Here is a 13,929-nt window from a genome sequence, read left to right on the forward strand (position 1 = left end):
GCCTTTCTTTTATTTTGAAAGTTCTGACCGGATTACACATTGAACTATTGTGAGGGACTTCACATGACCATCCGAAATGTGTTTTTGGAACATTTGGGTAACGTTAGCCAGAAGTAGGCGCTTCAAGTGGAAGTAACATTGTTTCTGTACCATACTTCTTGTTAACACAAGTGGCGTTTAACTGATCTGAGGGGGCAGGAGAGGAACCAGGAAATCTATGTGTTTAAAGTCGCCTCGGAACTACGAAGACACCGAGTCTCGCAGTGGACCCGGTGCCTTTTATCCTACAACTACGCCGAAACCTTCATTTTCCAGTTGAATTTCAGTTAAGGCTTGCTCACATTTTCCTGAGTGGTTGGAAGGTGTCATTGTGGAAACCAGAAGCAAAATGTGTCCTCTGATATGTTATGGTAAGTTCTTTCACCGACGCGCCATTGCCGTTTTCGCCGACGCTTATTCGCCATACCGGACTCAACTTAGAAATCTTTCCAGTTTGATTGCGCTCGTTACACACTAGTTTACGCGTGTCGTAGCACAATAGGATAAAACCTCTAAGAATGGAACCCTGTAACTCTTCAAATCGTCATACGTGTAATTCTTTAATCCTGAATTAAAAGTCTACTTTTTTAACGGCTCATCTTCAGTTTACACGTTCCTGTAAACGGCGTTACACAGCTGTAAGCAATATGTTGGAAATGAGAACTGTTTGGTAAATCACGCCGGCCGAGAACTGAACATAAACTGTTCACTTGAGTCTTAAATCATTAGTGTCACAATTAAAGTTGTGTACTGTGGATTTATATGCCAGTCTGAAATGCTGCTGTGTTACCAACTTTGAAACACAAAGGCTGCAAGTTAATCCATGCGGCCACGGAGTGCAAAAAGTTCCAGCTGCCCTTTAAACAATGCTGGAAAAGAAACCTCCACAACCCCAAAGTGTTGTCCTTTTAAGAGTCATATCGGTTATTTATTATTATTAATTTTTTTTATCTCGATGTACAGAGACCAGGGTCTTTCTGTACCTTGTTATCACCAGAGATTTTTCCTTTTTCCACTCTGCATATGGACACATCCAAGAATGGATTTGTACAGCTCTCCTCATGCTTCACTTGGTTTTTACAGTTTTCCACGGCTGTTTGGTGATTTTTAGCTAATTTCTGGCTACTACTTGACTGTCATATTTCCGTCTCGGTATCCTGGCTTTATTTCAAGCTGCAACAGCCAGTAGCAGACAGATGAACAAAGAGCAGCATTTAGCAGCTAAACCATATCAGTTTAAAAAATGTTGTGTAACATTCACTGCCTGCTTTTGCTGCGCTCATTCGCCTGAAAGAATTGTCTATTGAAGTTTAAATTTTTTCCTCCAAAAAACAATTGAGAGGCTTTTTGCACAAATTAGTTTGGGGACTGTAGTTTTTGTACTTTTATTGTGAAATACAAAGAGGAATGCATCTGATTGGCTATTATTGTAATGATGCATTCAGCAAAAGCAGCAGTGTAGCATAATAGCCCCTCTATGTCTCTGTAGTTATCAATGACCTTGATAACAGGCACATTTGTGAGGCTCATGATGTGCGCTTGTGACTCCTACCTATTAGAAAAGCTCTCGCCATGAGATGTGCTCTTTGAGGTGTTGTATAGTTGTTGTTGTATGAACTTCCTCCTTCTGTGCAGGATTCCAGCTGATGGTGTGATGATGGGACAAGGTGGTGCTGGAAGCGACTGCAGCCCTGGAGGCTGATAAGCCTGTGCCATCGGCCAGTCAGGATGCACATAGCCTCTGTGGGTGTCAGCAAGTTCTGCTTCCTGTTGTCCCTCGCATTCTGCGGCCTTCTCCTTCTGTTCATCCCAGCCCTCCAGTCCCGGGCGCGCCAAGTGGACCTGCCTCTGCCCCGACCCCAAGTAAAACCAGCTCAGGTAAACCCATCACACCTTGATGGGGTTCCAGCAGGTTCCGTCCATGCTGAAGATGCGGACTCGGCCGAAAGACTCAGTAGGAGCTCAGCAGGGCAAGGGAGAGCTATCAAGACTGAACTAAACAAGAATGATGACCACAGTCCCATGAGAGGGACAGACTCCGGAAAAGTCCTTGAAGGAGGTCCTCTACCTGGAGGAAAAGTTGGTGGATTTTCAGGGCCCCGTGACAAATTAGACCCGAAGGACATTTTTATTGCAGTGAAGACTACCAGAAAATACCATAAGTCCAGACTGGAGTTGCTGATTCAGACCTGGGTGTCCCAAGCTAAAGAACAGGTAAGAAGACCTCCAGTCATTTTTTGTGCATTCCCTGCAACTTAACTGCACTGTGCATACTATAGGAGCTGTCCTACGTCTAGATTATTACATTTATATTGGGGTTGCACTTCTATGGACATGCAGACTCATTGTGGAGCTGTGCTCCAATGAGAGTTGGGGGTTGGATGGCTGTTGGTGTTTAAAAAAAAAAAAAAAACCCTGTGCAACATGTGCCTTTTTTCCAAAGTGCTAAATAAAATGCTCTTAAAGATATAGATTTCCTCCTTTGTAGTTTGAAGAACTCATTCAGACTAATTAAGAAAATATATGTAAACAATATTGTAGTTTCAGACTCTACAATACAGTGCAGTGTATCCCCTACAGCCTCATAGGCCTAGTGGGTCAAAGAAAACTACCTGCCATAAAATAATATAGTGTTGGCAGATAACTTGTTTTGGTGGAGCTATAGCCCTCACAAGCTATTAAAGGCGTGAAGCCTTAGTCAAATCTCTTAAGGTGCTCCGTTTCTTTTCTTCACTTCAAATTAATAACACTAATGTTAAAATGTTGAAAAGAGTATTATTAATATAACTATTCGCTGTAACAGACATTGTGACCAGCACTGCCCAGTTTTTCATGCAGCCTATAGTGGTGACAGAGAGACACAACCACCAGCTTTTGTTTGGATTTTTGTTGATAGAGTGTTGTTAGTGGTAATGGGTTTGCTCATCCGCAAACACACCCTGTCCCATGTTTGAGTGAATTCTGGGGTGTTGTCTCACCGCTGAGATTCTTCCCTTATGCGATAAGAGTTTGTCCTTAATGACTGTTTGTAAAACCACAGCACATCTGCTTTGTGTCAGAATCATGCTGTTTATCGAGGTAATTGCTCATTTTCCCCCCACAATTTCAGCTCGTGGACATTCCTATGTTTGTGCGATAAGAATTAATACTTGAAGTCTAAGTGTGTTTGCCATAGGAGACACTGCAAAGTCTTTGTCCAATGTAGCACCATACGCACCTGTAACATACGACGGCACATCTCCGACTCTCTGCCAGTAGGGTGCAACAGATTTGTGCTTGACCGCTAATTTGAGACCTGTAGGTAAATTCAAATTTTCAGTCAACATGGGAGATTTGTTAACCCAAACTGGTCATCTTTGACAGTGCAATCTTAGAATCAGTGGATTCTCACCAGATCACAGATGAGTAGTTGGACCAGGCTTGTCAGACATTTTGGTCTGAAGTTTGATCAGTGTGATCTATGTAATGACACCCAGGTGTTGTTCAGTGCCCTGTTTTATTTGAAAAAGGACAAAAGACAAAAGAGCTTTCTGTGGACCTCAGAAAAAGAGTTGTTGTTGTTGTTGATCATAAGGCTTTAAAAGGTTACAAAACCATCTCTAAAGAGCCTGGAATCCACAAATCAACAAACAGACAGTTGGAGGACATTTAACACGACCGTAACACTCCACAGGAGTGGTCAACCAACAATCATCACTCCAAAAGCAAGACGCATAATAGCCCCAGAGGTGACAAAGGTCCCCAGGGTAACTTCTAAGCAACTAAATGCCTCTCTCACATCTCACTTGTAAATGTTCATGAATCCACCATCAGGAGAACACTGAACAACCATGGTTTGCATTACAGAGTGGCGAGGATAAAACATCTGCTCCCCAAAAAGAACATCTCTACCAGTCTGCAATTTACTAAACATCATGTGGACAAACCAGAAGAGTATTGGGAAGATGTTTTGTGGACAGATGAGTCCAAAGTATAATTATATGGTTTAAGTCAGAGGCGTTAGGTTTGGAAACGAAACAACACTGCATTCCATAATCAGAACCTCATGGTGGTTGTAATGTCCAAGACGACTTGCTGAATTCTTGAATTATACCAGTGAATTCTAAAGGAAAATGTCAGGACATCTGTCTGTTAACTGAATCTGATGAGAAACTGGGTCATGCAGCAAGACAACAAGACTAAGCACACAATTTGTTCTACAAAAGAATAGTTAAAGAAGAACAAAATAATGTTTTGCAATGACCAAATCAAAGTCCTGACCTCAGTCCAATAGAAATGTTGTGGAAGGACTTAAAGCAAGCAGTTCTTGTGAGGAAACCCACCAACCTCTCAGAACTAATGCAGAGGTTAATAGGCTTGTTTAGTTGTTGTCATTGCTGCACAAGTGAGTCACATCAGATACTGAAAACAAGGGTCTGCTTTCTTTTGTAACTCACAGAGATGTACAAATATTCAATAAACACAAAACGCAAAAGCATAAAATCCTGAGGGGGAAAACATTTTTAGGCAGCACTGTATATATATATATATATATATTCACTTGATTTCTTTGGCTCAGATTCATGAGAGGTGGACTGTTTTCATAACTAAAGTTTTTTTTTTAATACACACAAAGTCAGATGTGAGGGAATTAACCCGAAGTACCCCCGTTTAAATGAACCAGCACAGAGAGCACTGTGATCCCTCTGCTTGACATAGAGCCTCATTGTGGAGAGAAGAGGTTTTTAACTGCAGAAACACTCGGCTCCACTTCAGACATGTCACAGTCTCAGAGAATGAAGGCAATCCAGTTCACTGTGTGCTGGCTGTACCAACAGCTTGGCTTCTACTGGCTCTGAGTTTAGGTCTGTTTTGAGAGGATCTACAGAAGTGAGGTCTGTTCTGTGTTAGCAAACCATTCATTACCATGTACTGGGAGGCATTACAGGTCATCTTATGTTACTGCTCTCAGGTCAGTAAAGTTTGCCCCCTGTGTTTAAACTGCCAGTAAAATTAAAACCTGCTCAGACCAATTTGTGTTTAATGTAAACTTGTCAACACAGCTTCCACTGTAGCCTGTGGGGTGTATGTGTATGGTTAATTATTTAGATTATTAGAAAACCAAGGTCAAGTCATTAGGGCTTTGAAGAGGCTGAGCATGTCTCTCTCTACCTTCTGTTCCAAAGCTGTTAAGTGTGACTATCCACATGTTGTTTCTCATGGCATACTTAAGAGCCTGGGTGATGTAATATGGCAACTATGAAGTCTGTGGAAGAAAAATGTCCAGTATCTAAAGCAGTTGACATTGATGCAGAAATTGGATTGGAATACCAGGGACAGCAGGTATAAATGGGCTTACAGGACTGAGCCCTCCTTATCACTTTCAGTAAAGATGAATTATTATATATTTTAAAATCACAGAGTTGCATTACAAAGAAAAGCTCAGTTAAAACATTTGCACACAGACGAACTGTACTCAACAGATTTCACCATCATTTTAAACTTGTTCAGGGATACTATGTTTTGAAGTTTGAGATTGGACTGCAAGTAATTCCATGTAGCAGGAGCAGAACAGTTCTACTACAATTTGCTTTATGTCCTTATAGAATGGTGACTGCAAGGTCAAAGATAAATACGTAGGAATCATGCCAAGAATGGATTTGTAAATAAAAAGTACAGTGACTAAGGCAGCGTGTACCCAAAGCAGGCCAGTTCACTTTTGAGTATAAGACCCAGTGGTGAGTAAGAGATCCACAGTTTGTAATGACTCTCAGCCCCTTGGTAGACACTGCCCAGCATATGAAGACAGTGAGCAGAGGCATTCATGCACAACACATCACCATAATCAATTACAGGTAAAAGGTTAGACCACCAGTTTCCAGGTTACATAAAAAGAAAACAAAACTTGTTTCTGTAATAAACTCCTAATAAAATCTTAAGATTTTTTAAAACATTCGTAGAGTGCCTTAAAAGATAATTGGTTATCAATTAAAAACCTCAGGTGTACAAAAGTGGACACCGACGGAGTTAGCTGACTATTTCTGGTGAAACACTGTTGATCTTACTGTACTTGAAGTGTTAAAAAAAATTTGCTTTGTTTGATGTCTATGTGTTATTGCACTACTTCTTTAATAGAGTGTCCTGTTCTGTTTCAGACTTATATATTCACTGATGGTGAGGACAAGGAGCTACGTGTGAGGACGGGTAAGAAGCTAGACGGTTTTCACTGTCAGAAACCCAAATGTCTTCTCATTCTTCTTGTGAGTCCATATGATGACACATCAAATCAAATTCAACATCAATTGTTGCAAATATTAAAAAATAGAAGAGAGTACGAGATTATTTCATTCCGACCGTTGTGCAGAAGAGTGTCCAGTACAAACTGACAGGAGTTCTTTATTTGTACTGAGGGGAAGATGATATAATGATGAAAAAAGTTGTCACAGGCATTCAGCGGTGAGGTAGTAATTTTAGTGGTTTATGTAAAAGGTCTACAAAGTTATAAATCTCCAAATCCACACCACAGGGAGTTACTCTCTCTCCCAAAGAACACACTGCCCTTGAGATGCCTTTTATCTGCATTTGTCTTTAGAACCATCCTGGATGTTGTCCTTGGAAACTGTTTTGACAATTCAGGCACACATGTTTCTCTTGCAACATGAAGGTCATCATGTCATCATCATGACATGTGGCCAGTCCCATGCTAAGCATTCCTGAGAAATATGACCATCATTTGTCCACTGGGCAGGGAAGGATGGTCAGAAAACCATCAAAACTGTGAAGTTTGTTTTTATATTGGGGGATAAAATACACATTACGTTACATATTTCTTTTCTTCATAATGTCATAAATGCTAGTTGTGGTTTGTGAGGAATTCAAGAGCCTAGGTGCAACCAGCAGCTCATTTGGAGAATGTTACTTTGTGATTGCCCAAATATGCGAGCACAGCTTGAATAAAGCAGTAAAGCCAGTGTTCAGATGTTATTAATATGGACTTTAAGTGTAGACTCGTATTCGTATTCAAATTGGATGGTGTATGAATTGCAACAATTTTTATACACAGTCCCCTATGCTTATTTTTTGGACCACCCGTGTTAAACTGTGTTATCACACAAGTGAAAATATTGGTACCTTTGACATATTTGAAGTCTCCAACATTTATACCTTGAAGAGGTGGAATAAATGCTGCTGAAGTTTTGCAGAATGGCAACTAAGACACCTAGCCGTGCTGTGCACAAATGTGTTTTTGCCCTCTAAAGCTGTATCAAAGAAACCTAAACTTAATTATAATGTTCTATCAAAAGTATTTGACATATACAAAATAAAGCTTAGGTGGTTCAACTCTGTCAGCCTGTTCTTCGTGACTTCTGGCTTTATCAGCAGACAGGGCTTTTGGGGAGGGATGCTTTAAGGAGAGCGTAGTTAAAACAGTGTGTTTCATAGAGGGTAAAGGAAGGTGTTTCCTCAGTGTATGGGAAAATTCAAGAATATTATAGCCTCTTTAAGCATAGTGAACTATTGCACGTGTAACGACAATATTGATGGAAAATGAGACTCAATGCTTTGATTAGTTGCTGATTAATATTTAGGTCAGCAGCTGCCATCTGTTGAAAGAAAGAATTCTGTTGCCGCCTGGCCCACGCCTGGCCCACTCCAGCATTCCTCTTGCCATCCAGAATCCAGTTTTCTTTTAAGGCATAAGAGGGATAACATTTATATCTTTAGTGCATATCTTAATGTATAGGATGTGAATTATCTGCTGCCAGCATAGCAATTAACCCGTGCTGTCTTCTGCTTTCCCTTTCCCAGGAGCTAACATCATCAACACCAACTGCTCAGCAGCCCACACTCGACAGGCTCTGTGCTGCAAGATGTCTGTGGAGTATGATAAGTTCATCGAGTCTCAGAAAAAGTGGGTGAAATGTGAACTGTGTCTAAAAGAGCATTGACGTAATGTTGTGTTAGCAAATAGTTGTTGATGCCATTTCTAGGAGATGAAAGCACCGTTAACACCTACACTTCTTTCTCTGTGTCTGTGTTGTAGGTGGTTCTGCCATGTAGATGATGACAACTACGTGATCCTGCCAAGCCTGCTGCGGCTGCTCTCTTCCTACCACCACAGCCAGGATGTCTACCTGGGCCGGCCCAGTCTGGATCACCCTATAGAAGCTGCAGAGAGGGTCAAGAGTGATGGATCGGTCTGTCAACTTGAATTATTTGACTTTATAAATCATGGGTGTGGGGATGTGTCTGACAAAAAAGTTGGGAACCACTGACCTGAATCTAGATATAACAGTGTCACATGATATAAGGTGTTTTCTTGAGACTTGCATACTATTAACAGCCGAATGATGTCATCTTTGTTGTTTGTGTTTTGTCTTTTCTCATTTCAGGTGTCTGTCAAGTTCTGGTTTGCCACAGGTGGAGCAGGTTTCTGTATCAGCCGAGGTCTGGCCCTGAAAATGAGCCCCTGGGCCAGGTAGGACGGATTTGAGTAGTTTTGATGCTTACACCTTATTAAGTTGGATTATAGCTTAATGAATGGCTGAAATTTGAAAATAATATAATAATAATAAAACAGAAAATAAACTAAGCCTAAAAGTCAGTATTATTTCTTTGGTTTCACACATAACACAAATCTTAATCGTCTTGGTGAAATTCTTGTATTAGACCCATTCATCCACCTTGACCATGTCACTTTTCAGGAAGAAAGCCCTGAAATTGAACCTCTCCCACTACTTTAGTTGTGTGGCCTGGGCATACTGCACAGTTCACTGGCAGATTACAGTCAGGAGCTTTGTTGTACCACCCCAAGATTTTCCATGGCCCTCTCTGGGCACATCTAAAATCAAAAAAAGCTTTAGGTTGACTGTATGACAGTAGCCAACTGGTCCAGAAGTACCTGCCTGATAGCCCTCCAACAATATCAAGCAGGCTGAGATGTGGCTACTGTATTTCTGTATCACTCTTGTAGACCTGCAGCTTCATGTCATTTCCACGCTGATTCACTAAATGTATATAATCTTTGTAAATGCTGTGAAAATCAAGAAAATATTCTCCTACAAATGAACTATGAAACCTGCCTGTAAAAATTCTAATCAGACATAAGACATTGTTTATTTATCCCACCTATAGGAAATTTCCATGTCACAGTAGCGTGGAATTTGGCAAAAATAACAAATTTGAAAAATATATACAAATTACCAGCACTCTGAAAAATTTGTTAGTGTCTGCTACAGATATCTTACCATATATCATCGACACATACTTAAAATTTGTAAATAGTCTTGTTTTTATATGGGTCTTTTCCACCTATAGGTACTCAAAGCCCATACAGTCACAATGACACATCTACCCATTTGTTCACACAAGCACACACACACACATTCACACACACACACACATTCACACACCAGTGCCAAGCACGGGGAGCAACTTGTGGTTCAAGGGCATTTTGGCATGTGGTCATGTACTGGGGATCAAGCCGCTAACCCTCTGTCTTGTGGACCACCAGCTCTACATTTTAAGCCACAGCTGCTGCAGTTTGGTGCACTAACACATGCATACATGCATACATGCATACATGCGTGCATTATTTAAGCATAACATGGCCCTTAAAACAAAGGTGAGCTTTGAAACACAGTGTTGGTGTGAACACGTTTGACTAAAACTCTGTCCTGTGGCTTTAGTTTGGGGAATTTCATCAGTACAGCCGAGAAGATCCGTCTCCCAGATGACTGCACCATCGGCTACATCATTGAGGCGCTGCTGGAGGTCACTTTAACTCATACACACCTCTTCCACTCACACTTGGAAAACCTCCAGAAGCTGCCCAGTGACACTGTGCTGGAGCAGGTGAGCGAGTTTCGTCTTTCACCTGTTCTCTTAAAATACATTTGTCCCCTTAATTAAATGTTAATTCATATGTTGTATGATTGTTTTGCATTAGGTGACTCTCAGTTATGGAGGCTTTGAGAACAGAAGAAATGTAGTTAGCATTGCTGGAGGCATCTCACTGATGGAGGACCCCACAAGGTAAACACAAACTCCTTAAAGGAGTAGCTTAGTTTATTTGAAATGGGACTGTAGGAGTTATTTATCTATAGTCAGTGTGTTATCTACTGTAAATAGTGCTTAGTACACCTCTAGTTAAGAAAAAGTCCAGTATGGAAGCCAAACAAAGTGCTTTTGATGACATTGGCAGATTAATACTTTACCTTTCTGTCAATCAACCTTTTCCAAGGGAACTGAAGACATTAATCTGTGCTCTCTCAAAAGCCACTACACTCCACTAACAAAAACAATCATTTTACCTCACAGAAAACAATATTATTATTATTACTATTACTATTTCTATTACTTCTGGACCAACGCTGCCTATGGCTTAGTGTGTTATTGTGTGACTTTGGTGTCGGAGTGACACAGTGGCAGACCAGCTACTGTTGTTCTAAGGGCTATTGTGATGCAAAATAATAATCCCAGTGAAGCTGAATGTTTCAGGAGAAAGATGTAAAAGGGTTAAACAAGCAATTTCAGTATGTTATTTCATCTCAATATAAAATTGCAAAGGAATCATAGAATTTCATCATCTACAGTAGAGAATACTGAAATATCTGTATTCAAAAGACAAGGCTATGAACCAAGGTCTGCAATCTTTAAAACGTGTCATTGTATTAAGAATTTATGATTCTCTTGTGGACTGGGAGGTCTCAACAACATTTCCCAAAACCCTTGCCAGTGAACACAACCCTTGCTGCTTCCAAAAAATACAAGTTAAAACACCAGAGCTCTGTTAATCTGGACAAAGGTTTTTCAAAATTTTGGTTGCCACAGCAATACACTGTGTTCCAGCCATATGTGAGAGTTGATGTAATTCCAAATCATGAACACTGCTACTACAACAGCCCACTAGAAATACTTCCCACCAGATTTTGAAACTTGGCTGCAAGGATCTGCTCCATTTCAGCCACGATGGCCTCTGTGTGGTCAAGTTCTGATTAGGGTTGGCTTATAGCTCATGTTCCAGTTCATCTTAATTGGAGTGGGTTGAGGTCAGGATTTTGTGCAGGCCAGTCAAGTTCTTCAACACAGAACTGGGAACTCTACATATTTTTGTCCTCTTGTTGTACTTCAGGTGTGCACTATGGATTGGTTGTAATATTTGAGAAAACTTAAATGTTAGATGCATTTTGATTGTGTGATCATTGAACATTGATACACAGTGTAATTCTGTACTTTTTAACTCTGATTCTTTTTATTGCCTGCAGGTTTAAGACGGTCCACTGCCTTCTGTATCCACGTACTGACTGGTGTCCACAGCTCAAACCTCGCCATAAAATCTGAATACAACTGACTGATAAGCCAAACTATGATCAGCTGGAAATCCTTCAGACTTCAGTCAATTGGTGGATATCTTTACCCAAAATGACTTCACCTCTCACTTTTGGAGAGTCTTCTAGTAGAGTTTTCTTCAGTTGTACACATTTCAGAGGAATAATCCAATATTTTAGGTCAATATGATAACAGATGGAGCCAAAGATTTACTTTTACTAGTTAGCAGAGCATGCAAGTAGGTAATACAAGAAATAAAAAGAGACAAATAGTTCCACACTGTAAATTAGATGTTGATAGGTGACCTGGCCATCACTATTGAGAAGACTACAGCAAGAGATGTGAAATATACCTACATGGTGTTACGCCATTGCATTATAGCACTAACATATCCAGAACCATTGATCAAAGAGCAACACTGTATCCTAGCTCCTAAAATGATCCACAATCTGAAAAGGAAATGAAGCTGGTGGTTAGACAGAGCTTAACCTCTGAAGTTCCCTCCATCGTTTTGAAATCACTTTGAAGCTTTCTTGGCTCAGTTAACTCCTCTCCTAATGTTAATTACACAGCTTTATATAACGTCAGTGAAGCTTTTTGTGCTAATGATTCAACAAGGAAACCATCATCACTATCAGAATCTTTCGGTGGTCAGTCAGTATTGTCTCCTGCTACAGTGGCCATACCACATACTTTCAGCTCTTTTCCACTAGTGGAACTTATAGACCCATAGCTGTCCTGGATTCTGCTTTTGCTTTCACCGTCTTATGCCTGCTTTGGAAAACTCATACAAGAGGTAGATGCCAGCACAATTAAAGACGTGGTACTAATTCATTTCATACACGATTGGTCAAGTTGCTATTGTGGTGATCATATTTTGTCTGTAAGAATGATAAGCTCTTTCCTGCTTAGTCCTACATCTTTTCAAAAATGTTCAGATTCCGGTGGTTTCCAGGTTATGGGTCATGTTCCCATTGTGGAAGAGTACTTTTACATCACTCATTCATATGTTTATTTCTCCTTCTGGTTAAATGAATCCACAGTGGACAGAGCCAGTGTTACTAAAATGTGGATTGAAGAATTAATGCAAGCTTGCACTCTTGCTAACTTTAGGAATGAAGTCTAGGTTATCTTCATTATGGTTCATCTTTATGGGTTTGCACTACTTTGATCCTGTCCGTTCCTGTATGTACCAGTAGTTACATTTCACAGTGTTCTTGTAAATATGAGTGAACTTTGTTTTTATTTTGTGTTATTGGTTCTTTATATAGGTTGTAGTTTTAACTCTGTATATACTTCTTTCCAGTAGAGCTGCTCTGGGGTCAGAGTTGTACTTCAGTAAGTGGAGACAAAGATATCTCAACATCAGTGCCATGAAATCACAAATGTTGTTTCTGGAGATGAGCTGTTTGCATTCAGATCTCCACTATTTTCACATAAATGACAGGAGAAATCTTGTGTTTGTAGCTCTCTCTAGGATTAGTCTTTCATTTGGTCCTTTGCAGCAGATGTCTATTATTGATCTAACTAACTCTACAGCCACTGGAAGCCTACCAGCAGGACATCAGACATTTGTCCTACACTAACAGGGCTCCTGGGATAGCAGTGCTGGTCGGTTCGCCTACCTTTTTGGTCCAGACTGAAATATGTGAAAAATATTTAATGAATTGCCTTGAGCTTTTGTTTGGATCTCCAGCTAATAACTTGAGTGTGCCTCAGTCTTTCCCTTCCCTTTGATTTTGAGTAAAATATGAGTGAGTAAAACAATGATTAAATTCTGTACAGATACTCAAGGTCCCAAGAGACTGAATCATGAAATCCTGGACTAAAATCACATACAGGCATTACCCCCAGACAATAGATCATACAGACATCATATTGTTCTTCATGCACAACTTATACATTTTATTTTGTCAAATTCCAGTTGTAAATGGTCAGAGAATTGAAAGGCCACCTTTTTTTCTTTAAAGGTTTGAAGGATAAACACTCTTCGTCTCCACCTGCTCAGCTTACACAAACCAGCATCAGTATTTTGGCCTGTAAATAGTATTTGTGTAAAGCACTGCTCTCTTTTGCACAAAAAACTAAAATCCAGACCCCACGCCATGTGTCCCACTGCAGGTCAGTGGGTGTGAGTGAGTGAGAGAGACGTGTGCTTTTAAACCTTGCCACTGAGGTTTTTTAACAGTATGTATTTCCGCTAAGAATAAAACCTTTCTGCAGTATCAAGTGTTTCAGAATTGTGTTCATACCGAGTCCATTAACAGTACAACACACACACACACACACACACACACAAACAATACATTGCTGGAAGCAATTATATACATTCTACTTGTTTCCAGCGTGAGCAGAAGTAAACACACATCTTGAACAACCATTTTTCTAAATGTTTTAGGAATATCCATCAAAAGATAACTGCCATAATAACTGACATAATAGCTGAACTAGTGTATGTAGTCACACTGCATGCAAAAGCTGCAATTATTTAACTCTTTCATTCTTTTTGAATAATATGTTTTTGACAATTGAATAGATGCTTGGAAAATAGGATGGAGTCAGGTCAAAATAACATCACTG

The 13,929-nt window shown here is 40.1% G+C and overlaps 1 protein-coding gene across 1 annotated transcript; it reads left to right on the forward strand.

Moving 5' to 3' along the window:
- Positions 1–59: 59 nt before the first annotated feature.
- On the forward strand, positions 60–13,574 carry rfng (RFNG O-fucosylpeptide 3-beta-N-acetylglucosaminyltransferase). Its single transcript, XM_084567710.1, has 9 exons — positions 60–410; positions 1,675–2,253; positions 6,174–6,222; positions 7,828–7,930; positions 8,063–8,216; positions 8,412–8,497; positions 9,708–9,873; positions 9,968–10,053; positions 11,286–13,574. The coding sequence occupies exons 2-9, from the start codon at positions 1,768–1,770 to the stop codon at positions 11,359–11,361; spliced, it is 1,206 nt and encodes a 401-aa protein (XP_084423836.1). The 5' UTR covers positions 60–410; positions 1,675–1,767; the 3' UTR covers positions 11,362–13,574.
- The last annotated feature ends 355 nt before the right edge of the window (positions 13,575–13,929 follow it).

The sequence above is a fragment of the Chelon labrosus genome (genome assembly GCF_963514085.1).
Source record: "Chelon labrosus genome assembly, chromosome: 19".
Classification (NCBI taxonomy): domain Eukaryota; kingdom Metazoa; phylum Chordata; class Actinopteri; order Mugiliformes; family Mugilidae; genus Chelon; species Chelon labrosus.